At 39.1% G+C, this 27,998-nt stretch overlaps 3 protein-coding genes and 2 pseudogenes across 3 annotated transcripts; 4 read left to right on the top strand and 1 right to left on the bottom strand.

Annotated features, from left to right (window-relative positions):
* The first annotated feature begins 20 nt into the window (after positions 1 to 20).
* Positions 21 to 2,743, top strand: LOC147794666 (uncharacterized; annotated as a pseudogene).
* A 1,902-nt stretch (positions 2,744 to 4,645) lies between these two features.
* On the top strand, positions 4,646 to 8,317 carry LOC147794665 (uncharacterized). Its single transcript, XM_087128787.1, has 7 exons — positions 4,646 to 5,005; positions 5,086 to 5,272; positions 6,174 to 6,307; positions 6,393 to 6,505; positions 6,579 to 6,822; positions 6,932 to 7,084; positions 7,998 to 8,317. Exons 1-7 carry the CDS (start codon positions 4,646 to 4,648, stop codon positions 8,079 to 8,081), a joined length of 1,275 nt encoding a protein of 424 aa, XP_086984913.1. The 3' UTR covers positions 8,082 to 8,317.
* A 5,109-nt stretch (positions 8,318 to 13,426) lies between these two features.
* LOC147794664 (uncharacterized) lies at positions 13,427 to 14,774 on the bottom strand. Its single transcript, XM_087128757.1, has 3 exons — positions 14,685 to 14,774; positions 13,906 to 13,953; positions 13,427 to 13,801 (listed from the first exon to the last, which is right to left on the bottom strand). The coding sequence occupies exons 1-3, from the start codon at positions 14,772 to 14,774 to the stop codon at positions 13,427 to 13,429; spliced, it is 513 nt and encodes a 170-aa protein (XP_086984883.1).
* Positions 14,775 to 15,492: 718 nt separating this feature from the next.
* On the top strand, positions 15,493 to 18,216 carry LOC147794663 (uncharacterized; annotated as a pseudogene).
* Positions 18,217 to 20,119: 1,903 nt separating this feature from the next.
* Positions 20,120 to 23,794, top strand: LOC147794662 (uncharacterized). The gene is made up of 7 exons (XM_087128754.1): positions 20,120 to 20,479; positions 20,560 to 20,746; positions 21,650 to 21,783; positions 21,869 to 21,981; positions 22,055 to 22,298; positions 22,409 to 22,561; positions 23,475 to 23,794. The coding sequence occupies exons 1-7, from the start codon at positions 20,120 to 20,122 to the stop codon at positions 23,556 to 23,558; spliced, it is 1,275 nt and encodes a 424-aa protein (XP_086984880.1). The 3' UTR covers positions 23,559 to 23,794.
* Positions 23,795 to 27,998: the final 4,204 nt, after the last annotated feature.

Genomic DNA, 27,998 nt, shown 5'->3' with positions numbered 1-27,998 from the left:
CTTAATTCACTTGATTCAGAATGAGAGTCGTGTATTGTTTCCTTCAGTGTCAACCTTGAACTTTTGCCAGTTGTTTTTCACTCAAGCTCATTGGCAACTTGACCTGCTTGTCCACTCTGTAATGCTGGCCTATCCCTTTTGATAATACTAATGATATTTTGACTTTCTTTGAATTAGGGAAGGATTCTTCTCCCGATTGGATAATTCTGTTCAAGATCAAGCAAGTAGCCGGCATTCTGACACCACATATAACAGTGATGATGGTGATTCTCTAATTGACCTGAATCGTACAAGGAGTTTTGAGGTCCTAGATGATCTTCCTAGACGTTCTGGGCCAATTAACGTGGAAAGTCATAACGCAAGCTCTTATAGCATTGGTCTAACTCAAGTCATATCTGATTTAGAAAGAATTAATGCTCAAGGTAGGGAAGCATCTATTGATGCGCTAGAAAGTACACAAGAACAGGTTGAAGAGAATGGTGTAGCCAGCCAAATAGCTGATATCAACTCGATGGAGATGAGAGAAGATTCAGGACAACGTATGAGAAGAATTTTACAAGAAATTGCTGCAAAAAATTTATACCTTGAAGTTCCTCAAATTGATGACGAGGATCATACTAGCATACCAGATGTCGAATCTTCCATTCAACAAATTGATACCCGCGAGGAATATGATGATATTGGAGTATTATCAGATCATTCTAGAAGTTTTCAAGACAATGATCTTGAAAATGTAGATCCGCTGGAATCTACTTCTCACGAGCAACTGAATGAAGATCTAGGTATGGGAGTTGAGCCAAATGATTGGCAAGCATATGGTTTTCAACGGGATGAATGGAAAATAGCATTGAAGAAGATATAAATGAAACTCAGTTGGAAAGCATCACACTACTCATTGGTCTGGAGAATTCTCGAGTATGACACATAGAGGAGATATTCATCTGTAAAATGCCCTTGGAGATTCACATGAAAATGCTATCATTGTGGAGGATGTGCCTAATTGGTTAGAGGGCTCTCCTAGTCGGGAGGCTACATCTAGCCGAAGGTTGGAGACCTTTATTTTCATGAAGAGAATAATGTGCATAATGTGGAAATGAGAGAACTTTTAAATAGGTATCAAAAAATTTATATAACAACATGCCTGGTTGAATTCAGACTAAATGGTGAATTTACATGTGGACTATTTTTCTTTATTATGCAGGAGAAGTGTCTCTACTCTTCTTAGTAGTGGTTTCCGAGAAAGTCTTGACCAGTTAATTCGATCTTACATAGACAGGCGAGGTCACAGTACCAGTAATGGGGATCTAGACGAGACGATGTCCCCTTACACGTCTGCAGAACAAGAGCAAGAGCACGACAGGCAGACTGCAGGTCAAGCGGGTTCTGCTGCGAGCCATCCACTTGCTTTGCCTCTGCCACCTGCAATGCCCCCTCGGCAACTTTGGGAACATGAATTGAGTCATGATAGTTGGTCAAGACGTGATTTCCATCAGCAGTTTGGAGTTGTATGTCTCATCATTGTTCCCTTGTTTGTTGTCTTTTTGGGTGAAATCAGTTGGATTAAAGTAAATAAAAGAGATAGGAAAACGTGCAAATATCAATGGTAAACGATTGATGAATTGTGATTCTATAATTCTATTTAGAATTATTGCAATTGTCTATTAGGTGAAGTCAGTGTTGGTTGTTGGATAATCTGGTCATCTTTTTTTCGTTCTTTATTTTATTGTTATTACTATTCTTTTAAATTTGATGTTGTTGCTGAACGTTACAGGACTGGGAGATCATTAATGATTTGAGGATCGACATGTCTAGGCTGCAGCAGAGGATGAGCAACCTACAGAGAATGTTGGAGACATGCATGGACATGCAACTTGAGCTGCAACGCTCAATTAAGCAAGAAGTTTCTTCTGCACTTAACCGAACAGCTGGTTCAGAAGGTATGCCTTCATTCTCAATGTAGCTGAATTCTTTAGTTTATTACATCATTTAGATTTGATCAATTAACAAGCTTCCTGTGAACCCACCCCACCCCCTAAAAAAAATAGAACATGGTACTTGATTTGCAGAGGTGCATGCCTTAATCTAAGTGATTTCATAAGTAATTTAAGTAGTTTCTGTGCTTCTTGGTTGTAGATATTATATTTTTCCAAAATTCGACATGGCCTTCTTTGTTTTTTTGATGTTGTTCCTGCCCTGAACCACCGAAATATATCATACTTTACTCAAATGGTTATTCAGCATGGGTGGAGGGAGGATGGGATATTCTTTAGTGTTCTGGTCACTAATATGATATCACTTTCACATGTCATTCGACTGGCTTGACTACATATAATGTTCACGAACAGAGATATTTGAAGACAGTTTGCCAGACGAAGAACCCAAATGGGACCGAGTAAGCAAAGGAATTTGTTGTATATGTTGTGATAACCATATTGATGCTTTGTTGTATAGGTCATTCTAGCAAAATCTCAGACCATTTTTGTGTGTTTTTCTCTAGTTCCAAGTTTCATTTAACTTATATTTTCTCCGTTACAATCTATAGATGCCGGCACATGTGCACATGTTCAAAATGTGCTAACGAGTTGGTCGAAGCAAGAGAAAAGTGTCCGACATGTCATGCGCCTATTCTAGAAGTGATTCGTGCTTACTCTTTATGACGAATTAGATGACAATAAAGACAAAAAATGAGACTAATAGTGAGATTCGTTGATCTTCATCCTCTTGTTCCTTCCATCCATCCATCCATCCATCCATCCATCCAGGTGTCTTACTGATTCTTCTCGTCCAAATTTCTATGCATATAAAGTTTATTATACAATGATGGACGATTGAAATAATATATGTAATCTCTATTATTGATTAATCTAGCGAGAATAAATACGATGAGTGGATTTAGAAACCTTATTCAAGGAATTTGAGAATGATAAAGCTTACTTTTCTAATTCCACTCTCAAAAACTCTAGAGCAACGTCTAGTTGGCTTATAGTTTTATTTTTATTTTCCAAGTTTTCAATCCTGTGCTCTTATTAGCAATTTAATTTATGGATGAACTATATACTTTTCTTAATCTTAAGACTACATGAACACAAATTTATGAAGCCCAAAATAAATTGTTTCTATTAATGTTTTTGTGAAATGCACACAATTTTTTTTAATTCCAAAATTCATGCTCTTGAAATAAAATTAAAGTACAATTTATTCAACTCTTTTATAATATTATTAACCGAAAAAATTGACTCTTTTATATAATAATTCGTGCTAAACTAAAAAATAAACATAAATAAAGTTGGGTTATAATTATAAATTCCAATTTGAATATGCTAGCCCTTCCAGCACTACCACCGTCGATGCCACAAACAACCTTGTTAACCGACAATAAGACACGTGCAATACAGCTTGGTTCCAACTTAGGTGCACCTAAATTCTGAAGTTTTCATACTCGAAATATTAATTCTTATTTTACTTTAAAAAAATAAAATATTTTTAATAAAAAAATTCCCATCACAAAATACTTTTTTTTGTTTTTTTTGTTATCAAGGAAAAAAAATATATAATTTCTCGAATCTTTAAATATAAAATATCTACTTTCAAATCCACTTTCCATACGTGTACTAAAAACTTGATAAAAAACAATTTTTGCACTTTTTTTTTTTTTTTTAAGCCGGTTGCAAAATGATTTTAAATATAACAAAAATAAATTTAACTATTTTAAAATTATCTTAAAAGAAAACTTGATAATTAGAAAGATCGGATGAACTATTTTATTTTAAAACCATATTTGTATCAACATGTTAGTATCAAGTCATTTCAAGATATGAACTTAATGTTTTTCCAAAAGACTTTTTCAATGGCACAAACTTGGACCAATGGTCGGTTTACTGCTGAACTTTCCATCCACTTTCTAAGCTTTAGCTTCTGATCTTCAAAACCGACAAAAGTTGATAATTAGAAAAATATGATCAATCCAACCTAATTTATGCCGTCTTACATAAATAAAAATTTTATAGATTGAATTGGTTTATTGGTTCTCCTGAAACTCGATTGGGTTGAACTAAACCAACTCGAATTTATTATAAATTTTATAATATCATTTTTATATACGATCGAGTTATATATACGTATATTTAGTTGCCCAAACAATCGAAATCAATTCAACTCAAAAATTTTATTGTATTAATTAATAAGTGTTGTTAGGGTTGAAAATTTTTCAACCCGAACAATTGGATTAGATCTAAAAAGTATCTCAGCCAACCGGACCCAACTCAACCAACGAACATCCCTAACCGACACATCAAGATATTAAGATTAGAAGTTTTCTTCACGAAGACACTATTCTAAAACTAGGAATTTTGAACTGATTTTAGCATTAGAAAAGCAAATTTTTGATAAGGACAACAGCTTCATTGCATATTTGGGAATGAAGCTGTTGAAGAGTGTCTTTATTTGGCAGAAACCTCTATAACTTACTCGCCTTCCCGACCACAATCAACTCAACTCAACTCAACCATTCAACTGCCTTTCATTAGGCGCCTTGGCCTAGCTTACTAACCACTGGTTCGAGACTCGAACCGGTTAACCGGGCAACTTTTTGTTATATAAAGGAGCTGTTTGTTTGTGAAGATCAAGCCAAACCAAGCACTCCGCCATGATGCTTCTTCCTTGCTTACTTCTCATCCTTTCAGCCTGTGTTTCTGCAACACAGTACAGAATCCCAAGGCTTAGTCCAACCGACAGAGATTCAGAAGCTCTGTCCTCGCCTCTTTCGGATGATTTCAAGACATTTTATTACAACCAAACGTTAGATCACTTCAATTATAGGCCTGAAAGCTACACGACGTTCGCTCATAGATATATAATCAACTTTAAGTATTGGGGCGGCGCAAATTCGAGCGCTCCCATTCTTGCCTACTTGGGAGCTGAAGGTCCACTGGATAATGATTTGAACGTTGTAGGATTCTCGACTGATAATGCTGCTCAGTTTGGGGCTCTTCTTGTTTATATTGAGGTAAGAGCTTTCATGTTCTTGTGTGGTTCATATTTAATGCTTTGGAGGGTTTATATGATTTTGTTTTGTTTTGTTGTTAGCATCGTTATTATGGGAAATCGATACCCTTTGGATCAAGGGAGGTAGCATTGAAGAATGCAAGCACTTTAGGCTATTTCAACTCTGCTCAAGCAATAGCAGATTATGCTGATGTTCTTATACATGTTAAAAAGGAGTTGCATGCTAAAGATTCTCCTGTGATTGTTCTTGGTGGATCATATGGTGGAAGTAAGTGGGTTCTCGTTTAAAATTGTGAGATTTCACGTCGGTTGGAAAGGGGAATGAAGCATTTCTTATAAGGGTGTGGAAACGAATCGCTAGTAGATGTGTTTTAAAACTGTAAGGCTGATGACGATGCGTAACGGGCCAAAACGGACAATATCTACTAGCGATGGCCTTGGGTTGTTACAAATGGTATCAGAGCTAGACACTGAGTAGCGTGCTAGCGAGGACACTGGGCCTCCAAGAGGGGTGGATTGTGAGATCCCACATCGGGTGGAGAGGGGAACAAAACTTTTCTTATAAGGGTGTGGAAGCCTCTCCCTAGCAGACGCGTTTTAAAACCGTGAGGCTAACGACAATATGTAACGGGCCAAAGCGGACAATATCTGCTAGCGGTGGCCTCGAGCTGTTGTAAATGGTATCAGAGCTAGACACCGGGTAGTGTGCCAGCGAGGACACTGGGCCTCCAAGAGGGGTGGATTGTGAGATCCCACATCGGTTGGAAAGGGGAACGAAACATTTCTTGTAAGGGTGTGGAAGCCTCTTCCTAGCAGACGCGTCTTAAAACCGTGAGGCTAACGGCGATACGTAACGGGCCAAAACGGACAATATCTGCTAGTGGTGGCCTTGAGCTGTTGCAAACGGTATCAGAGCCATACACTAGTGAGGACGCTGAGCCACCAAGAGCGGTGGATTGTGAGATCCCACATCAGTTGGAGAGGGGAACGAAACACTTCTTGTAAGGGTGTAGAAGCCTCTCTCTAGCAAACGCGTTTTAATACCGTGAGGCTAACGACGATACGTAACGTGCGAAGCGAACAATATCTGCTAGCGGTTACAAAAATGTTCAAACTCTATATAACCGAACATGTTTTTTTTTTGTTCTGTTTTGTTTTGTGGGAAACAGTGTTGGCTGCATGGTTTCGTCTGAAATATCCTCATGTCGCCCTTGGAGCTCTTGCTTCTTCAGCTCCAATCCTTTACTTCGACAATATCACGCCACAAGATGCATACTATTCCATTGCCACTAAGGATTTCAGAGTAAGATCCTTCAACAACAACAACAATGCATCCTTTTGAACCTTTCGAACTTTTTAAACACACAAAAATGTGAATGAATTTGCAGGACGTTAGTGAAAGTTGCTATGAAACCATTCGGGATTCCTGGTCCAAGATTGAAACAATTGCTTCCAAGCCGGATGGCCTTTCCATTCTTAGCAAAGAGTTCAAAAGTTGCAGGTATTAGAATTCATGGCTTCTCATATCCAAATTTAATGAAGTTTGTGCTTCAAATCAGTTGTTCTTGTTTTAGTCCTCTGAAGAACTTCGCTCAGCTGGAAGACTTCTTGTGGTCTATGTATACCGTCGCAGCCCAATACGACCACCCACCAAGGTATCCAGTCACTATAATCTGTGATGCCATTGATGGAGCTTCACCAGGAAGTGGAATTGTTGACAGAATTGCTGCAGGGGTGTTTGCTTATAAAGGAAATCTTTCCTGCTACATGAATCAGGCCAGAGATGAAACTGAAACCGATGTGGGATGGAGGTGGCAGGTAATCTTTTTATTACACAAATACCGATGTGGAATGCATCGAACTTCGAAAAGCTTCATTTTTTTTTTTTGACGTTTTAAGAAGCTTTTGTGTTGTGTGTGTAACAAAGAGATGCAGTGAAATGGTGATGCCATTAAGCACAGGCAATGATACTATGTTTCCAGCATACAGTTTTGAGCTTGGAAGCTTCATAGATTACTGCAATGAGTTATACGGTGTGTCTCCAAGGCCTCACTGGGTCACCACCTATTATGGAGGCCATGTATGCACTTCAGCCACCTATCTCTTTTTCTTTATTTTCTTTATTGAAATTACTGTAACCGCCCAAATCTATAGTAGATATTGTCTTTTTTTTACTTTCTTTTCCAGGCTTCCTCTCAAAGTTTTTAAAACTACACCCTTGTAAAGAATGTTTTGTTCTCCTCCCCAACCAATGTGGGATCTTACAATCCACCCCTTCCCTCGGGGCCAGCGTCCTCGTTGGCACTCGTTCCCTTCTCCAGTCGATGTGGGACTCCACAATCCACTCCAACCCTCGAGGCCCAGCATCCTCGCTAGCACCCGTTCCCTTCTCCAATCGATGTGAGATCCCACAATCTACCCCCTCGAGGCCCAGCGTCCTTGCTAGCACACAGCCTCGTATCCACCACCCTTCGGGGTGCATCCGACCATTCTGTTAGTGGATCTCACAATCCACCCCCTCGAGGCCCAGCATCCTTACTGGCACACCGCCTCGTATCCACCCCCTTCGGGGCCCACCACTAGATGATATCATCCTCTTTGGGTTTCCCCTCAAGGTTTTTATATTAGAGAGGTTTCCACGCCCTTATAAACAATGTTTTTTTTTTCTCCTCACCAACCGATATAGGATCTCACAATCCACCCCCTCGGGACCCAGCGTCCTTGTTGGCACACCGCCTCGTGTCCACCCCCTTCAGGGATCAGCCTCCTCGCTGGCACATCACCCAGTGTCTGGCTCTGATACCATTTGTAAACGTCCAACCCCACCGCTAACATATATTATCCTCTTTGAGCTTTCCCTTTCAAGCTTCCCTTTAAGGTTTCTAAAACGCGTCTACTAGGGAGAGGTTTCCACACGCTCATAAAGAATAGTTCGTTCTCCTCCCCAACCGACATAGAATCTCACAATTTCTTTGTCTCCCTTCAAATTTCAGGACATAAAACTCATCCTTAAGAGATTTGGCAGCAACATCATTTTCTCCAATGGACTCAGGGACCCTTATAGCAGCGGCGGGTAAACGAAAACCAAAGCTCCAACATTTATTGCACATAAAGAACAATCAGCTTTACTTCAACTCTCTATCTCTTTTTGTGAATGCAGAGTGTTGCATAACTTATCTGACAGTCTCCTTGCACTCCATACGCCTAATGGTTTGATTCAGACTCATAAATTCTAACTTCAAAGCTTTGTTCTTTTGAGCTGACATGTTTTGAACTTTCCAGGATCTCATTGTTTGGACATTTTACGAGCAAATGAAACGGATCCCCAGTGGTTGGTGGAACAAAGAGAGACAGAGGTTAACATCATTAAAGGATGGATCATTAAGTACTATGCTGATCTTGGCAGTCCAAACAATATATAAATAACACATAACGATGATGAAACACTATAAACAGGATACGAAAATCATCCTGACATGTATGCCACTGAAGATGAATTTATGAACTTGTATTGATGTTAGTGTTGAAAACGTCCATTGAATAGCTAAAGCATACTGCTAATAGATATTGTCAGCTTTGACTCGTTACGTATCGTCGTTAGCCTCACGGTTTTAAAACACGTATGCTAGGAAGAAGTTTTCACACTCTAGATATGCTTTGTTTCCCTTTCCAATTAAGGTGGGATCTCACAATCCACCCCCTTGGGAGTTCAGCATTCTCGTTGGTACACCGCCCAATGTCTGGCTCTGATACCATTTGTAACAGCTCAAGCCCACTGCTAGAAGATATTATCTGCTTTGGCCCGTTACGTATCTCACCATCAGCCTCACTGTTTTAAAACGCGTCTACTAGGGAGAGGTTTCCACACCCTTATAAAGAATGCTTCATTTCCCTCTCCAACCGATATGAGATTTCACAGTCCATCACTTAACAGTTAAAACATATGAACTTGGACGTTCTCCTAGATACAAACTTGAAAGTTCACGAACAGTTGAATCGTTCAATAATGGCCCCTAAAGAGTGTTGAAAATAAAATTCGCTCTCATACCAATTTGTTGTAATAACAATCCCCTCCGATACAAACTTGCAGAAAATAGACGCTCGCTCTGAAACCAACTTGTTTAAATAACTCTCACGAAGCTATGAAGGAGGTGTCGAGAGGGGAGAGACAAGGGGACAAAGGAAATTATGAAAAAAACTCTTTTCTATTACACGGTACACTTTGCTTTCTGTCTCTTCCTCTTTGCCTCTTGCTTTTTACAATGAAAACGAATCAATTTATAGAGTTTCTGAGATTTAAAATGAGCGATCCCATAACCCATTCTCTCCTCAAGCGATTGTTGTCCTTTTTTTTTTTTTTTTTTTGGCCTTTTCCTTCTTACGACTCACATTTCAAAAGCCTTACTAAGTTTAACAAAATAAAAAACTACCCTTCTTTTCTTTTTTCCATTTAAGTTTATTCCCAACAAAACTTCCTCATAAACTTAAATGCTCTATTCAACGATTCCACCTGCGTCGTTTTCGTTTTCTTGAGCTCAGTCGTGGTTTCTTCAATTTTCTCTCCTTGTCCTCGAGTAGCAGACTAAGCTTGTTCTTCTTTGATGAGAGTTCATTTGGATCTTCTCGAGAACAGCCTATCTGAGACACCAACTCTTCATTTCTCCCGTTCTTAGCCACGCTTGACTCAGACATCATGGCTTCGTTCCTTTTACTCAATTCTCTTCTCAAGTCCACAGCGACATTTACAGCTAGCATTTTTTCTTCCTCCATTTCGGCTTTATCACGAGTGAGTATCTCAATCGTGTGTCGTAAATTCACTGCCTACTATTGGATTTGATTCAGGTTCAGGTCGAGTGAGTCTCTATATTGAGTCAACATCTCTATATCTTTCTCCTCCCTCTCTAGCTCGTCCACTAGAGCCTCAATCTACATTAACATGTCATTCTCTTTCTCCACACCTTCTTCAACTTTCTTCATAAGATCAGAGATTACATTCCCAATCTTTTTCTTCTCCCGTTTGAGATAGAAGAGACTCTCACTCAGCTCAGCCACTTCCTTCTCTAATCTTTCGATCTCCTTTTCTAAAACTTTCTTTTCTTTTTCAATCAATACTTTCTCCTTCGAAAGTTGGTCGTTCAGGGATTTCAACGTCTGCAATTGAGACTTCTCCACAGATTTATCCACGACAGTTTTGGGTTGTTGCTCTGAATCTCTATTCTCCTCCTCAAGATCTGGCAGTTTCATTGGCTCGTTCGCTAATCGCATGGGCTTCTTCTTCGTCATTGTTTTGGGATTTTCAAGGGATTTTGAAGGGATTGCAGCTTGCATTTGAACCATCTATTTCTCATGTTCAATCTGCATTTCTGTCATCTTTTCTTCTTCCATTCTCTCTTCCATTCTCATCCTCTTTCTTCTTTCTTCCTCGAATTGCTTTTCCAGCCAGTGGAGCTCTCTATCTTCGAGCTCGGGCTCTCTATTATTTGGTTGTTCATCTTTATTCGATTTTCTCGTCTTCGGTATCAGCTGTGCATCACCTCATTTCTATTAGTTTCCATCGCCTCACGACTATCGCCGTTGTGTTTTGCACCGCCGTGTTCTTTCGTTTTCAGCTCTTCATTTTGGGCCATCAAGAGAATGCCTCCGTTTGTTGCGTCATCCAAGGCTAGGTTGATCGTTTCTTCCACCTTTTCATCGGCTCGACAATCTCTTGCATAATGACCCATTCTGCCACAATTGTAACATCTGTCGAAGTTACAGTTATTTGCATAGTGGCCATATTTCTGACATTTGGTAACATTGGATGTGGGAATTGTATCCTTGACCGCGTCCTTGATTGTGTCCTCTTCCACGCCTATTTGCTTGGCTCGATAGTCTATTCTCTTTATAGTTTTCTTCGTAACTGTTGCCTTGACTACCTCGACCATTCTCGCGACTTCCACGACCTCTACCTTGAGTATTTTGAGAGAAGAGTACCTTTTCATCCTTTATTGATGCCTTAGTCTGAAGCGCTTGATCGAGGGTCTCCTTCTTCTTTTTCTTACGTTGCTCGTGTGCCTCGAGAGAACCGGCGAGCTCATTGACCGTGAACGTCGCTAGGTCCTTCGACTCTTCTATGTCTCATACAACATTCTCGAAGTTATCTGTTAACGACTTCAACATCTTCTCCACAACCCGCGTCTCAGGTAACATTTCTCCGTTTCGATTTAGTTGATTTGCCACGGTCTGTACGCGCGTGATGTAGTCAAATACATTTTCTGACTCCTTCATCTTCATTCTCTCCAACTCGCCACGCAGAGTGTCTGGAGACGCACCTGCTTGAATCGGTCGGTTCCTTTGAACACCTTTTCTAAAGTGTCCCATGCTTCTTTTGTCCCATCTTATTCATCGGCACTGATACAAATTTGTTGAAATAAAATTCGCTCTTATACCAATTTGTTGAAATAACAATCCGCTCTGATACCAACTTGTAAAAAATAAACACTAACTTTGAAACCAACTTGTTTAAATAACTCTCACGAAGCTGTGAAGGAGGTATCGAGAGGGGGAGAGACAAAGGGACAAAAGAAATTCCGAAAAAACTATTTTCTATTACACTATACGCTTTGCTTTTTGTCTCCTGCTCTTGCTTGCTTTTTGTCTCCTGCTCTTGCTCTTTGCATCTTCTTTTTACAATGAAAACGAACGAATTTAGAGGATTTCTAAGATCTAAAATTAGATATCCCATAACCCGTTCTCTCCTACTAGACTGATTCTTGTCCCTTCATATCTTGTTTGGCCTTTTCCTTTTCCTTCTTACAGCTCAAATTTCAAAAGCCTTACTAAATTTACCAAAACAAAAAACTACCCTTATTTTCTTTTTTCCATTTAAGTTTATTCCCAACAAAAGAGAAACGTGGACATTTGGGTGCTTTTCTCATATTCTTGGACGTTGTATGAAAAGAAAAAGGGGCCGAAGGATGGGGTTTAGAACTTTATGACACCCTCACAAAGTGGTTTCAACCGTGCTCCACTCAAGAGCAGATGCTTAAGTCTTTTTATTGATTTCTTAGCCTGTTCTCATTCAACCCTACTTCTCATTATCATTACAAGTGGCTTACACAATAGCCATCCTACAAGGATCCATAAACCATTATGTCAAAGAATATGGTTGGTCCCCCAAATAGTCCATTCTTCTTCACTTCAAATCATCAAGACGCCTCTCTCTACCAACAAAAATAACTTTTTGAAAAAATGGTAGTTTGCTAAGTTCCGTCAAGTCAACAAGAATAAGAATCCGGGGGTTTTCAAATTTTCATCGATGTGCCAACATTTTCATGTGTTTATAAGTTCAATATGGTGATAAATGAAAAATTAGTATTTCTGTTATGTCTTAGAAAAAATGGTTAAAAGTATCAACAAAATAGATCTAATATTAATAATTATTGCAGTTCGTAAGTTTTTGAATTCTTACGCTTGTGTCTAATACATCCACAACTTCAAAAACTATCAAATAAATTAGCGTATTACCTCGCTCAAATTTTCTAAAGTATTTCTCTCAAACATAACCTGAGGTTCGAGCATACGTCGATATCGTCCACGAAATCTGAAATTCACATCACTGATTTGTTCACTGGGTTAGAACAAGTGTCCCACAGTCGCTATCCCGCTACTGCAAAAGTGCGATGGTGACAATGGACAAGTCCATTACCAGCTTCTACATGGTCAAGGTCTGGCTCCAATTCCGCTTCTACAAGGTCGGAATCCGAGGCCAGCTCCATGACAGGTTTCAAGGGTCAAGAATACGATTAGGTTATGGACTTGCAGTCGTCTTCAACCTCGACTTCCCCACAAGATTGTCTTTAGGGAAGCGTCGTATTCGTATGGCCTGAAATTTTCCCTGCTTCCCAGTCTGTCCTGCACTCGACCATATGCTCATTTCGTTGATTGAGTCGGGTATCCTCCATCCCCTTTTGGGCCGCCCGATTATTTTATATCTGAAAAGTTTTAATATATAAAAAAAGTTCATTTTTAAATAGAAAACCCGGTAGTGGCCAACATTACAATAAACAAAATGGCAAGAATCTAGCACCAAAAATATATTTTATATCTGTTCAAGGTTTCAGGAAGAAATTATGATCCAGAAAGTTGTGCTACAAGAGACCTAGAAATATTGTTAGTTTGTAAAGATATGCAAATCATACTCGAACGCGCACTCTGTCAAAACAATCCACCGTTCGAAGTTGCTCGAGATGGGCCTACGAATGCTGGTCGACTCTCACCAAAGCAAAAGATGATGATTGCTTCGGATAGCATGTAGGACAACACTGAATCCATGTGGTTCATGAATATGTTTCCAACTCCGATGGAAACCCGAGCTATAGACCACGATTATACTGCACGAAACATAGCCTGAAATCGCGTACGTTGCCATTTCTGGTCATGTCTATTTCGAAGTTCCATCAATAGTTATGTTTCCCATTACAATCTCCATAGCTTCTCTCTCATCCTTCTCGCTTCTTTTAGTTGAAGCGTCCTGATCTTTGGGCTGATTTTGATGGGTTGATACAGAAGATTCAAGAATTCTTGAGACATAACTCAACCACGGATGGCTGAGACATTGTGCTGCTCTTGGTGTCTTTTCAGGTGCAAAATCCAATAAAGGAACAAGAAAGTCAGCCAAGTCATTAGCATCTTGCTTGCTGAAATCATACTTCTCGGTTAACACCTTATTAAGAGGCCAAAAGCACAATTGAGGAATATGCCTCAACTCGCCATATTTGTTGAAGTAGTCCCTTGAATAGCAGCCACCTAATGCAATCTGTGCCCGGATATTTTAAGAAAGAGCAAAATATAAATAAGTGAAAAAAATTTCATATATATAAAATAAAGACGACATGGTATCTGTAAGTATGTAAACATTACCTTGCGAGCCATCACTCCAAGAAGCTCCATCATCAATGCGAAATGATCCTGAAAATAAAATAAAGAGTAGAAATTACAACTTCCAGAAGAGAAGGTCCATGTAATAAGCTGATACTCATAGCAAAGTCTTGTTTTGATGTTCCTCGAACACGTATACCAGTGATGTCGACATGATATACATATAGTTGTTTTTTTAAAAAAAGAAACAAGTACCATATGTATACTACCGCTATCCTACAAGCTAAGGGGAATGCGATTAGCTGAGATAATAGCCACATTGTATTAAAAAAATGGAAAGAAAGGCATCAAGTTAAAAGTAAAATTCTTTATGTTTTCCAAACGACAGTCTTTTCAAATTATTCACCTATTCACCTGGCATATTTAGTGTATTGACATTGTTGAAATTAAATTGAGCCTCCTCCACCAGTTAACCAAAATAAAACAACCGACCAAATATTTCAGTATCAGGTAAACTTCTACATTATGCCGCTGTTACAGCTACAACGGAAGAAACATGTCAACGAATAAAATTATAACTCATTGATAACGAAAAAAAACAACAATAACAAACAACACAAAAAAAGAAAAAAACTTTTAAGCATGGTTTTCAAACGATTGAAAATGTGGGACTTTACTATAAGTAGAAGCAATGCTTCCCAAGGGGAGGTGAGACTCGATTAACAAATGTTACACGTTAAGAATAAATGAGTATAAGAAAGAAAAAAATAATCATACTGATAAAAGAACAAAAAAAAAAAAAAAAAAGTCTCTGAACATACCTCATCCCTTTCATAGTTGTCACCACTGTGTGGATCAAAGAGAACATCGCCAGTGGCCAACTCAAAACAAATGCAAGCAAATGACCACATATCCGCTGGATTCGAATATTTAGATCCAAGAATAACCTCAAGACTCCTATACTGCCGTGTCTGAATATCATTAGTAAATTGCTTGTAGATAAGAGAAACTTCAAGAATGGGCAACTAGTGTCAAATTACTGCCATGTAAATTGCTAGGAGTGTCTCATCAATGCCACTCCAATCATCATTGGCATGTAAGATTAAATGTCTAATGTCTAGCGACATCCTTAATGCTAATTACATTATTAGGAAACTAAATTTTTTTGAATTACCAAGGTATGAGAAATAGTGATCAATTTCATATGCGATTGTATATCCTCAATCCAAAAGTTATCTGGTCACTAATTAGTGTGTCTTAATTTGGGTTAAACTAAACCTAAAGCTTAACAAACCTTCGTACTAACGTCTTTTTCTACATTAATGTTAACACCGATGGACATTGTTCGTTTTCCTTGTTGAACTTGAATTCATTACTAGTTATAGTCAAGAAAACACAAATTTGATCACTGGGCATTGTGGTTAAGGGTCGTTAACTTTAACTAAGAAGTCTTAGGTCCAAAACTTGCGACCTGCTTGGAAGACTAACCTTCTTTGATTGGGAGCTTTCAAATGTTGTGAAGTTGAACAATAGTAAGCTACTTTGAAGTTTGTGAAAGTGTAAAAGGTCAGGACTTGGGTACTACAAAAATTTTGAGGAAGAAAAACTCCTTAATTCACTTGATTCAGAATGAGAGTCGTGTATTGTTTCCTTCAGTGTCAACCTTGAACTTTTGCCAGTTGTTTTTCACTCAAGCTCATTGGCAACTTGACCTGCTTGTCCACTCTGTAATGCTGGCCTATCCCTTTTGATAATACTAATGATATTTTGACTTTCTTTGAATTAGGGAAGGATTCTTCTCCCGATTGGATAATTCTGTTCAAGATCAAGCAAGTAGCCGGCATTCTGACACCACATATAACAGTGATGATGGTGATTCTCTAATTGACCTGAATCGTACAAGGAGTTTTGAGGTCCTAGATGATCTTCCTAGACGTTCTGGGCCAATTAACGTGGAAAGTCATAACGCAAGCTCTTATAGCATTGGTCTAACTCAAGTCATATCTGATTTAGAAAGAATTAATGCTCAAGGTAGGGAAGCATCTATTGATGCGCTAGAAAGTACACAAGAACAGGTTGAAGAGAATGGTGTAGCCAGCCAAATAGCTGATATCAACTCGATGGAGATGAGAGAAGATTCAGGACAACGTATGAGAAGAATTTTACAAGAAATTGCTGCAAAAAATTTATACCTTGAAGTTCCTCAAATTGATGACGAGGATCATACTAGCATACCAGATGTCGAATCTTCCATTCAACAAATTGATACCCGCGAGGAATATGATGATATTGGAGTATTATCAGATCATTCTAGAAGTTTTCAAGACAATGATCTTGAAAATGTAGATCCGCTGGAATCTACTTCTCACGAGCAACTGAATGAAGATCTAGGTATGGGAGTTGAGCCAAATGATTGGCAAGCATATGGTTTTCAACGGGATGAATGGAAAATAGCATTGAAGAAGATATAAATGAAACTCAGTTGGAAAGCATCACACTACTCATTGGTCTGGAGAATTCTCGAGTATGACACATAGAGGAGATATTCATCTGTAAAATGCCCTTGGAGCTTCACATGAAAATGCTATCATTGTGGAGGATGTGCCTAATTGGTTAGAGGGCTCTCCTAGTCGGGAGGCTACATCTAGCCGAAGGTTGGAGACCTTTATTTTCGTGAAGAGAATAATGTGCATAATGTGGAAATGAGAGAACTTTTAAATAGGTATCAAAAAATTTATATAACAACATGCCTGGTTGAATTCAGACTAAATGGTGAATTTACATGTGGACTATTTTTCTTTATTATGCAGGAGAAGTGTCTCTACTCTTCTTAGTAGTGGTTTCCGAGAAAGTCTTGACCAGTTAATTCGATCTTACATAGACAGGCGAGGTCACAGTACCAGTAATGGGGATCTAGACGAGACGATGTCCCCTTACACGTCTGCAGAACAAGAGCAAGAGCACGACAGGCAGACTGCAGGTCAAGCGGGTTCTGCTGCGAGCCATCCACTTGCTTTGCCTCTGCCACCTGCAATGCCCCCTCGGCAACTTTGGGAACATGAATTGAGTCATGATAGTTGGTCAAGACGTGATTTCCATCAGCAGTTTGGAGTTGTATGTCTCATCATTGTTCCCTTGTTTGTTGTCTTTTTGGGTGAAATCAGTTGGATTAAAGTAAATAAAAGAGATAGGAAAACGTGCAAATATCAATGGTAAACGATTGATGAATTGTGATTCTATAATTCTATTTAGAATTATTGCAATTGTCTATTAGGTGAAGTCAGTGTTGGTTGTTGGATAATCTGGTCATCTTTTTTTCGTTCTTTATTTTATTGTTATTACTATTCTTTTAAATTTGATGTTGTTGCTGAACGTTACAGGACTGGGAGATCATTAATGATTTGAGGATCGACATGCCTAGGCTGCAGCAGAGGATGAGCAACCTACAGAGAATGTTGGAGACATGCATGGACATGCAACTTGAGCTGCAACGCTCAATTAAGCAAGAAGTTTCTTCTGCACTTAACCGAACAGCTGGTTCAGAAGGTATGCCTTCATTCTCAATGTAGCTGAATTCTTTAGTTTATTACATCATTTAGATTTGATCAATTAACAAGCTTCCTGTGAACCCACCCCACCCCCTAAAAAAAATAGAACATGGTACTTGATTTGCAGAGGTGCATGCCTTAATCTAAGTGATTTCATAAGTAATTTAAGTAGTTTCTGTGCTTCTTGGTTGTAGATATTATATTTTTCCAAAATTCGACATGGCCTTCTTTGTTTTTTTTGATGTTGTTCCTGCCCTGAACCACCGAAATATATCATACTTTACTCAAATGGTTATTCAGCATGGGTGGAGGGAGGATGGGATATTCTTTAGTGTTCTGGTCACTAATATGATATCACTTTCACATGTCATTCGACTGGCTTGACTACATATAATGTTCACGAACAGAGATATTTGAAGACAGTTTGCCAGACGAAGAACCCAAATGGGACCGAGTAAGGAAAGGAATTTGTTGTATATGTTGTGATAACCATATTGATGCTTTGTTGTATAGGTCATTCTAGCAAAATCTCAGACCATTTTTGTGTGTTTTTCTCTAGTTCCAAGTTTCATTTAACTTATATTTTCTCCGTTACAATCTATAGATGCCGGCACATGTGCACATGTTCAAAATGTGCTAACGAGTTGGTCGAAGCAAGAGAAAAGTGTCCGACATGTCATGCGCCTATTCTAGAAGTGATTCGTGCTTACTCTTTATGACGAATTAGATGACAATAAAGACAAAAAATGAGACTAATAGTGAGATTCGTTGATCTTCATCCTCTTGTTCCTTCCATCCATCCATCCATCCATCCATCCATCCAGGTGTCTTACTGATTCTTCTCGTCCAAATTTCTATGCATATAAAGTTTATTATACAATGATGGACGATTGAAATAATATATGTAATCTCTATTATTGATTAATCTAGCGAGAATAAATACGATGAGTGGATTTAGAAACCTTATTCAAGGAATTTGAGAATGATAAAGCTTACTTTTCTAATTCCACTCTCAAAAACTCTAGAGCAACGTCTAGTTGGCTTATAGTTTTATTTTTATTTTCCAAGTTTTCAATCCTGTGCTCTTATTAGCAATTTAATTTATGGATGAACTATATACTTTTCTTAATCTTAAGACTACATGAACACAAATTTATGAAGCCCAAAATAAATTGTTTCTATTAATGTTTTTGTGAAATGCACACAATTTTTTTTAATTCCAAAATTCATGCTCTTGAAATAAAATTAAAGTACAATTTATTCAACTCTTTTATAATATTATTAACCGAAAAAATTGACTCTTTTATATAATAATTCGTGCTAAACTAAAAAATAAACATAAATAAAGTTGGGTTATAATTATAAATTCCAATTTGAATATGCTAGCCCTTCCAGCACTACCACCGTCGATGCCACAAACAACCTTGTTAACCGACAATAAGACACGTGCAATACAGCTTGGTTCCAACTTAGGTGCACCTAAATTCTGAAGTTTTCATACTCGAAATATTAATTCTTATTTTACTTTAAAAAAATAAAATATTTTTAATAAAAAAATTCCCATCACAAAATACTTTTTTTTGTTTTTTTTGTTATCAAGGAAAAAAAATATATAATTTCTCGAATCTTTAAATATAAAATATCTACTTTCAAATCCACTTTCCATACGTGTACTAAAAACTTGATAAAAAACAATTTTTGCACTTTTTTTTTTTTTTTTTAAGCCGGTTGCAAAATGATTTTAAATATAACAAAAATAAATTTAACTATTTTAAAATTATCTTAAAAGAAAACTTGATAATTAGAAAGATCGGATGAACTATTTTATTTTAAAACCATATTTGTATCAACATGTTAGTATCAAGTCATTTCAAGATATGAACTTAATGTTTTTCCAAAAGACTTTTTCAATGGCACAAACTTGGACCAATGGTCGGTTTACTGCTGAACTTTCCATCCACTTTCTAAGCTTTAGCTTCTGATCTTCAAAACCGACAAAAGTTGATAATTAGAAAAATATGATCAATCCAACCTAATTTATGCCGTCTTACATAAATAAAAATTTTATAGATTGAATTGGTTTATTGGTTCTCCTGAAACTCGATTGGGTTGAACTAAACCAACTCGAATTTATTATAAATTTTATAATATCATTTTTATATACGATCGAGTTATATATACGTATATTTAGTTGCCCAAACAATCGAAATCAATTCAACTCAAAAATTTTATTGTATTAATTAATAAGTGTTGTTAGGGTTGAAAATTTTTCAACCCGAACAATTGGATTAGATCTAAAAAGTATCTCAGCCAACCGGACCCAACTCAACCAACGAACATCCCTAACCGACACATCAAGATATTAAGATTAGAAGTTTTCTTCACGAAGACACTATTCTAAAACTAGGAATTTTGAACTGATTTTAGCATTAGAAAAGCAAATTTTTGATAAGGACAACAGCTTCATTGCATATTTGGGAATGAAGCTGTTGAAGAGTGTCTTTATTTGGCAGAAACCTCTATAACTTACTCGCCTTCCCGACCACAATCAACTCAACTCAACTCAACCATTCAACTGCCTTTCATTAGGCGCCTTGGCCTAGCTTACTAACCACTGGTTCGAGACTCGAACCGGTTAACCGGGCAACTTTTTGTTATATAAAGGAGCTGTTTGTTTGTGAAGATCAAGCCAAACCAAGCACTCCGCCATGATGCTTCTTCCTTGCTTACTTCTCATCCTTTCAGCCTGTGTTTCTGCAACACAGTACAGAATCCCAAGGCTTAGTCCAACCGACAGAGATTCAGAAGCTCTGTCCTCGCTTCTTTCGGATGATTTCAAGACATTTTATTACAACCAAACGTTAGATCACTTCAATTATAGGCCTGAAAGCTACACGACGTTCGCTCATAGATATATAATCAACTTTAAGTATTGGGGCGGCGCAAATTCGAGCGCTCCCATTCTTGCCTACTTGGGAGCTGAAGGTCCACTGGATAATGATTTGAACGTTGTAGGATTCTCGACTGATAATGCTGCTCAGTTTGGGGCTCTTCTTGTTTATATTGAGGTAAGAGCTTTCATGTTCTTGTGTGGTTCATATTTAATGCTTTGGAGGGTTTATATGATTTTGTTTTGTTTTGTTGTTAGCATCGTTATTATGGGAAATCGATACCCTTTGGATCAAGGGAGGTAGCATTGAAGAATGCAAGCACTTTAGGCTATTTCAACTCTGCTCAAGCAATAGCAGATTATGCTGATGTTCTTATACATGTTAAAAAGGAGTTGCATGCTAAAGATTCTCCTGTGATTGTTCTTGGTGGATCATATGGTGGAAGTAAGTGGGTTCTCGTTTAAAATTATGAGATTTCACGTCGGTTGGAAAGGGGAATGAAGCATTTCTTATAAGGGTGTGGAAACGAATCGCTAGTAGATGTGTTTTAAAACTGTAAGGCTGATGACGATGCGTAACGGGCCAAAACGGACAATATCTACTAGCGATGGCCTTGGGTTGTTACAAATGGTATCAGAGCTAGACACTGAGTAGCGTGCTAGCGAGGACACTGGGCCTCCAAGAGGGGTGGATTGTGAGATCCCACATCGGGTGGAGAGGGGAACAAAACTTTTCTTATAAGGGTGTGGAAGCCTCTCCCTAGCAGACGCGTTTTAAAACCGTGAGGCTAACGACGATATGTAACGGGCCAAAGCGGACAATATCTGCTAGCGGTGGCCTCGAGCTGTTGTAAATGGTATCAGAGCTAGACACCGGGTAGTGTGCCAGCGAGGACACTGGGCCTCCAAGAGGGGTGGATTGTGAGATCCCACATCGGTTGGAAAGGGGAACGAAACATTTCTTGTAAGGGTGTGGAAGCCTCTTCCTAGCAGACGCGTCTTAAAACCGTGAGGCTAACGGCGATACGTAACGGGCCAAAACGGACAATATCTGCTAGTGGTGGCCTTGAGCTGTTGCAAACGGTATCAGAGCCATACACTAGCGAGGACGCTGAGCCACCAAGAGCGGTGGATTGTGAGATCCCACATCAGTTGGAGAGGGGAACGAAACACTTCTTGTAAGGGTGTAGAAGCCTCTCTCTAGCAAACGCGTTTTAATACCGTGAGGCTAACGACGATACGTAACGTGCGAAGCGAACAATATCTGCTAGCGGTTACAAAAATGTTCAAACTCTATATAACAGAACATGTTTTTTTTTTTTGTTCTGTTTTGTTTTGTGGGAAACAGTGTTGGCTGCATGGTTTCGTCTGAAATATCCTCATGTCGCCCTTGGAGCTCTTGCTTCTTCAGCTCCAATCCTTTACTTCGACAATATCACGCCACAAGATGCATACTATTCCATTGCCACTAAGGATTTCAGAGTAAGATCCTTCAACAACAACAACAATGCATCCTTTTGAACCTTTCGAACTTTTTAAACACACAAAAATGTGAATGAATTTGCAGGACGTTAGTGAAAGTTGCTATGAAACCATTCGGGATTCCTGGTCCAAGATTGAAACAATTGCTTCCAAGCCGGATGGCCTTTCCATTCTTAGCAAAGAGTTCAAAAGTTGCAGGTATTAGAATTCATGGCTTCTCATATCCAAATTTAATGAAGTTTGTGCTTCAAATCAGTTGTTCTTGTTTTAGTCCTCTGAAGAACTTCGCTCAGCTGGAAGACTTCTTGTGGTCTATGCATACCGTCGCAGCCCAATACGACCACCCACCAAGGTATCCAGTCACTATAATCTGTGATGCCATTGATGGAGCTTCACCAGGAAGTGGAATTGTTGACAGAATTGCTGCAGGGGTGTTTGCTTATAAAGGAAATCTTTCCTGCTACATGAATCAGGCCAGAGATGAAACTGAAACCGATGTGGGATGGAGGTGGCAGGTAATCTTTTTATTACACAAATACCGATGTGGAATGCATCGAACTTCGAAAAGCTTCATTTTTTTTTTTTTGACGTTTTAAGAAGCTTTTGTGTTGTGTGTGTGACTCAGAGATGCAGTGAAATGGTGATGCCATTAAGCACAGGCAATGATACTATGTTTCCAGCATACAGTTTTGAGCTTGGAAGCTTCATAGATTACTGCAATGAGTTATACGGTGTGTCTCCAAGGCCTCACTGGGTCACCACCTATTATGGAGGCCATGTATGCACTTCAGCCACCTCTCTCTTTTTCTTTATTTTCTTTATTGAGATTACTGTAACCGCCCAAATCTATAGTAGATATTGTCTTTTTTTTACTTTCTTTTCCAGGCTTCCTCTCAAAGTTTTTAAAACTACACCCTTGTAAAGAATGTTTTGTTCTCCTCCCCAACCAATGTGGGATCTTACAATCCACCCCTTCCCTCGGGGCCAGCGTCCTCGTTGGCACTCGTTCCCTTCTCCAGTCGATGTGGGACTCCACAATCCACTCCAACCCTCGAGGCCCAGCATCCTCGCTGGCACCCGTTCCCTTCTCCAATCGATGTGAGATCCCACAATCTACCCCCTCGAGGCCCAGCGTCCTTGCTAGCACACAGCCTCGTATCCACCACCCTTCGGGGTGCATCCGACCATTCTGTTAGTGGATCTCACAATCCACCCCCTCGAGGCCCAGCATCCTTACTGGCACACCGCCTCGTATCCACCCCCTTCGGGGCCCACCACTAGATGATATCATCCTCTTTGGGTTTCCCCTCAAGGTTTTTATATTAGAGAGGTTTCCACGCCCTTATAAACAATGTTTTTTTTTTCTCCTCACCAACCGATATAGGATCTCACAATCCACCCCCTCGGGACCCAGCGTCCTTGTTGGCACACCGCCTCGTGTCCACCCCCTTCAGGGATCAGCCTCCTCGCTGGCACATCACCCAGTGTCTGGCTCTGATACCATTTGTAAACGTCCAACCCCACCGCTAACATATATTATCCTCTTTGAGCTTTCCCTTTCAAGCTTCCCTTTAAGGTTTCTAAAACGCGTCTACTAGGGAGAGGTTTCCACACGCTCATAAAGAATAGTTCGTTCTCCTCCCCAACCGACATAGAATCTCACAATTTCTTTGTCTCCCTTCAAATTTCAGGACATAAAACTCATCCTTAAGAGATTTGGCAGCAACATCATTTTCTCCAATGGACTCAGGGACCCTTATAGCAGCGGCGGGTAAACGAAAACCAAAGCTCCAACATTTATTGCACATAAAGAACAATCAGCTTTACTTCAACTCTCTATCTCTTTTTGTGAATGCAGAGTGTTGCATAACTTATCTGACAGTCTCCTTGCACTCCATACGCCTAATGGTTTGATTCAGACTCATAAATTCTAACTTCAAAGCTTTGTTCTTTTGAGCTGACATGTTTTGAACTTTCCAGGATCTCATTGTTTGGACATTTTACGAGCAAATGAAACGGATCCCCAGTGGTTGGTGGAACAAAGAGAGACAGAGGTTAACATCATTAAAGGATGGATCATTAAGTACTATGCTGATCTTGGCAGTCCAAACAATATATAAATAACACATAACGATGATGAAACACTATAAACAGGATACGAAAATCATCCTGACATGTATGCCACTGAAGATGAATTTATGAACTTGTATTGATGTTAGTGTTGAAAACGTCCATTGAATAGCTAAAGCATACTGCTAATAGATATTGTCAGCTTTGACTCGTTACGTATCGTCGTTAGCCTCACGGTTTTAAAACACGTATGCTAGGAAGAAGTTTTCACACTCTAGATATGCTTTGTTTCCCTTTCCAATTAAGGTGGGATCTCACAATCCACCCCCTTGGGAGTTCAGCATTCTCGTTGGTACACCGCCCAATGTCTGGCTCTGATACCATTTGTAACAGCTCAAGCCCACTGCTAGAAGATATTATCTGCTTTGGCCCGTTACGTATCTCACCATCAGCCTCACTGTTTTAAAACGCGTCTACTAGGGAGAGGTTTCCACACCCTTATAAAGAATGCTTCATTTCCCTCTCCAACCGATATGAGATTTCACAGTCCATCACTTAACAGTTAAAACATATGAACTTGGACGTTCTCCTAGATACAAACTTGAAAGTTCACGAACAGTTGAATCGTTCAATAATGGCCCCTAAAGAGTGTTGAAATAAAATTCGCTCTCATACCAATTTGTTGTAATAACAATCCCCTCCGATACAAACTTGCAGAAAATAGACGCTCGCTCTGAAACCAACTTGTTTAAATAACTCTCACGAAGCTGTGAAGGGGGTGTCGAGAGGGGAGAGACAAGGGGACAAAGGAAATTATGAAAAAAACTCTTTTCTATTACACGGTACACTTTGCTTTCTGTCTCTTCCTCTTTGCCTCTTGCTTTTTACAATGAAAACGAATCAATTTATAGAGTTTCTGAGATTTAAAATGAGCGATCCCATAACCCATTCTCTCCTCAAGCGATTGTTGTCCCTTTTTTTTTTTTTTTTTTTGGCCTTTTCCTTCTTACGACTCACATTTCAAAAGCCTTACTAAGTTTAACAAAATAAAAAACTACCCTTCTTTTCTTTTTTCCATTTAAGTTTATTCCCAACAAAACTTCCTCATAAACTTAAATGCTCTATTCAACGATTCCACCTGCGTCGTTTTCGTTTTCTTGAGCTCAGTCGTGGTTTCTTCAATTTTCTCTCCTTGTCCTCGAGCAGCAGACTAAGCTTGTTCTTCTTTGATGAGAGTTCATTTGGATCTTCTCGAGAACAGCCTATCTGAGACACCAACTCTTCATTTCTCCCGTTCTTAGCCACGCTTGACTCAGACATCATGGCTTCGTTCATTTTACTCAATTCTCTTCTCAAGTCCACAGCGACATTTACAGCTAGCATTTTTTCTTCCTCCATTTCGGCTTTATCACGAGTGAGTATCTCAATCGTGTGTCGTAAATTCACTGCCTACTATTGGATTTGATTCAGGTTCAGGTCGAGTGAGTCTCTATATTGAGTCAACATCTCTATATCTTTCTCCTCCCTCTCTAGCTCGTCCACTAGAGCCTCAATCTACATTAACATGTCATTCTCTTTCTCCACACCTTCTTCAACTTTCTTCATAAGATCAGAGATTACATTCCCATTCTTTTTCTTCTCCCGTTTGAGATAGAAGAGACTCTCACTCAGCTCAGCCACTTCCTTCTCTAATCTTTCGATCTCCTTTTCTAAAACTTTCTTTTCTTTTTCAATCAATACTTTCTCCTTCGAAAGTTGGTCGTTCAGGGATTTCAACGTCTGCAATTGAGACTTCTCCACAGATTTATCCACGACAGTTTTGGGTTGTTGCTCTGAATCTCTATTCTCCTCCTCAAGATCTGGCAGTTTCATTGGCTCGTTCGCTAATCGCATGGGCTTCTTCTTCGTCATTGTTTTGGGATTTTCAAGGGATTTTGAAGGGATTGCAGCTTGCATTTGAACCATCTATTTCTCATGTTCAATCTGCATTTCTGTCATCTTTTCTTCTTCCATTCTCTCTTCCATTCTCATCCTCTTTCTTCTTTCTTCCTCGAATTGCTTTTCCAGCCAGTGGAGCTCTCTATCTTCGAGCTCGGGCTCTCTATTATTTGGTTGTTCATCTTTATTCGATTTTCTCGTCTTCGGTATCAGCTGTGCATCACCTCATTTCTATTAGTTTCCATCGCCTCACGACTATCGCCGTTGTGTTTTGCACCGCCGTGTTCTTTCGTTTTCAGCTCTTCATTTTGGGCCATCAAGAGAATGCCTCCGTTTGTTGCGTCATCCAAGGCTAGGTTGATCGTTTCTTCCACCTTTTCATCGGCTCGACAATCTCTTGCATAATGACCCATTCTGCCACAATTGTAACATCTGTCGAAGTTACAGTTATTTGCATAGTGGCCATATTTCTGACATTTGGTAACACTGGATGTGGGAATTGTATCCTTGACCGCGTCCTTGATTGTGTCCTCTTCCACGCCTATTTGCTTGGCTCGATAGTCTATTCTCTTTATAGTTTTCTTCGTAACTGTTGCCTTGACTACCTCGACCATTCTCGCGACTTCCACGACCTCTACCTTGAGTATTTTGAGAGAAGAGTACCTTTTCATCCTTTATTGATGCCTTAGTCTGAAGCGCTTGATCGAGGGTCTCCTTCTTCTTTTTCTTACGTTGCTCGTGTGCCTCGAGAGAACCGGCGAGCTCATTGACCGTGAACGTCGCTAGGTCCTTCGACTCTTCTATGTCTCATACAACATTCTCGAAGTTATCTGTTAACGACTTCAACATCTTCTCCACAACCCGCGTCTCAGGTAACATTTCTCCGTTTCGATTTAGTTGATTTGCCACGGTCTGTACGCGCGTGATGTAGTCAAATACATTTTCTGACTCCTTCATCTTCATTCTCTCCAACTCGCCACGCAGAGTGTCTGGAGACGCACCTGCTTGAATCGGTCGGTTCCTTTGAACACCTTTTCTAAAGTGTCCCATGCTTCTTTTGTCCCATCTTATTCATCGGCACTGATACAAATTTGTTGAAATAAAATTCGCTCTTATACCAATTTGTTGAAATAACAATACGCTCTGATACCAACTTGTAAAAAATAAACACTAACTTTGAAACCAACTTGTTTAAATAACTCTCACGAAGCTGTGAAGGAGGTATCGAGAGGGGGAGAGACAAAGGGACAAAAGAAATTCCGAAAAAACTATTTTCTATTACACTATACGCTTTGCTTTTTGTCTCCTGCTCTTGCTTGCTTTTTGTCTCCTGCTCTTGCTCTTTGCATCTTCTTTTTACAATGAAAACGAACGAATTTAGAGGATTTCTAAGATCTAAAATTAGATATCCCATAACCCGTTCTCTCCTACTAGACTGATTCTTGTCCCTTCATATCTTGTTTGGCCTTTTCCTTTTCCTTCTTACAGCTCAAATTTCAAAAGCCTTACTAAATTTACCAAAACAAAAAACTACCCTTATTTTCTTTTTTCCATTTAAGTTTATTCCCAACAAAAGAGAAACGTGGACATTTTGGTGCTTTTCTCATATTCTTGGACGTTGTATGAAAAGAAAAAGGGGCCGAAGGATGGGGTTTAGAACTTTATGACACCCTCACAAAGTGGTTTCAACCGTGCTCCACTCAAGAGCAGATGCTTAAGTCTTTTTATTGATTTCTTAGCCTGTTCTCATTCAACCCTACTTCTCATTATCATTACAAGTGGCTTACACAATAGCCATCCTACAAGGATCCATAAACCATTATGTCAAAGAATATGGTTGGTCCCCCAAATAGTCCATTCTTCTTCACTTCAAATCATCAAGACGCCTCTCTCTACCAACAAAAATAACTTTTTGAAAAAATGGTAGTTTGCTAAGTTCCGTCAAGTCAACAAGAATAAGAATCCGGGGGTTTTCAAATTTTCATCGATGTGCCAACATTTTCATGTGTTTATAAGTTCAATATGGTGATAAATGAAAAATTAGTATTTCTGTTATGTCTTAGAAAAAATGGTTAAAAGTATCAACAAAATAGATCTAATATTAATAATTATTGCAGTTCGTAAGTTTTTGAATTCTTACGCTTGTGTCTAATACATCCACAACTTCAAAAACTATCAAATAAATTAGCGTATTACCTCGCTCAAAT

This window comes from Cucurbita pepo, chromosome 1, assembly GCF_057944985.1.
Source record: "Cucurbita pepo subsp. pepo isolate OVF chromosome 1, ASM5794498v1, whole genome shotgun sequence".
In the NCBI taxonomy this organism is placed as follows: Eukaryota; Viridiplantae; Streptophyta; class Magnoliopsida; order Cucurbitales; family Cucurbitaceae; genus Cucurbita; species Cucurbita pepo.
The sequence above is the reverse complement of the archived record's forward strand: the minus strand, read 5'-3'. Positions and strand labels throughout refer to the sequence as shown.

Bases quoted from the DNA above. Each gene is read 5' to 3' on its own strand.
- LOC147794665 (XM_087128787.1), top strand. From the start codon at position 4,646: ATGATGCTTCTTCCTTGCTTACTTCTCATCCTTTCAGCCTGTGTTTCT. The intron at 6,308-6,392 runs GTAAGATCCTTC...ATGAATTTGCAG, and splicing joins TTGCCACTAAGGATTTCAGA to GACGTTAGTGAAAGTTGCTA. The intron at 7,085-7,997 runs GTATGCACTTCA...TTCAAATTTCAG, and splicing joins CCACCTATTATGGAGGCCAT to GACATAAAACTCATCCTTAA.
- LOC147794664 (XM_087128757.1), bottom strand. From the start codon at position 14,774: ATGTGGTCATTTGCTTGCATTTGTTTTGAGTTGGCCACTGGCGATGTT. The intron at 13,954-14,684 runs GTATGTTCAGAG...TTTTATTTTCAG, and splicing joins ACAACTATGAAAGGGATGAG to GATCATTTCGCATTGATGAT. The intron at 13,802-13,905 runs GTAATGTTTACA...ATCCGGGCACAG, and splicing joins TTGGAGTGATGGCTCGCAAG to ATTGCATTAGGTGGCTGCTA.
- LOC147794662 (XM_087128754.1), top strand. From the start codon at position 20,120: ATGATGCTTCTTCCTTGCTTACTTCTCATCCTTTCAGCCTGTGTTTCT. The intron at 20,480-20,559 runs GTAAGAGCTTTC...TTTTGTTGTTAG, and splicing joins CTCTTCTTGTTTATATTGAG to CATCGTTATTATGGGAAATC. The intron at 21,784-21,868 runs GTAAGATCCTTC...ATGAATTTGCAG, and splicing joins TTGCCACTAAGGATTTCAGA to GACGTTAGTGAAAGTTGCTA.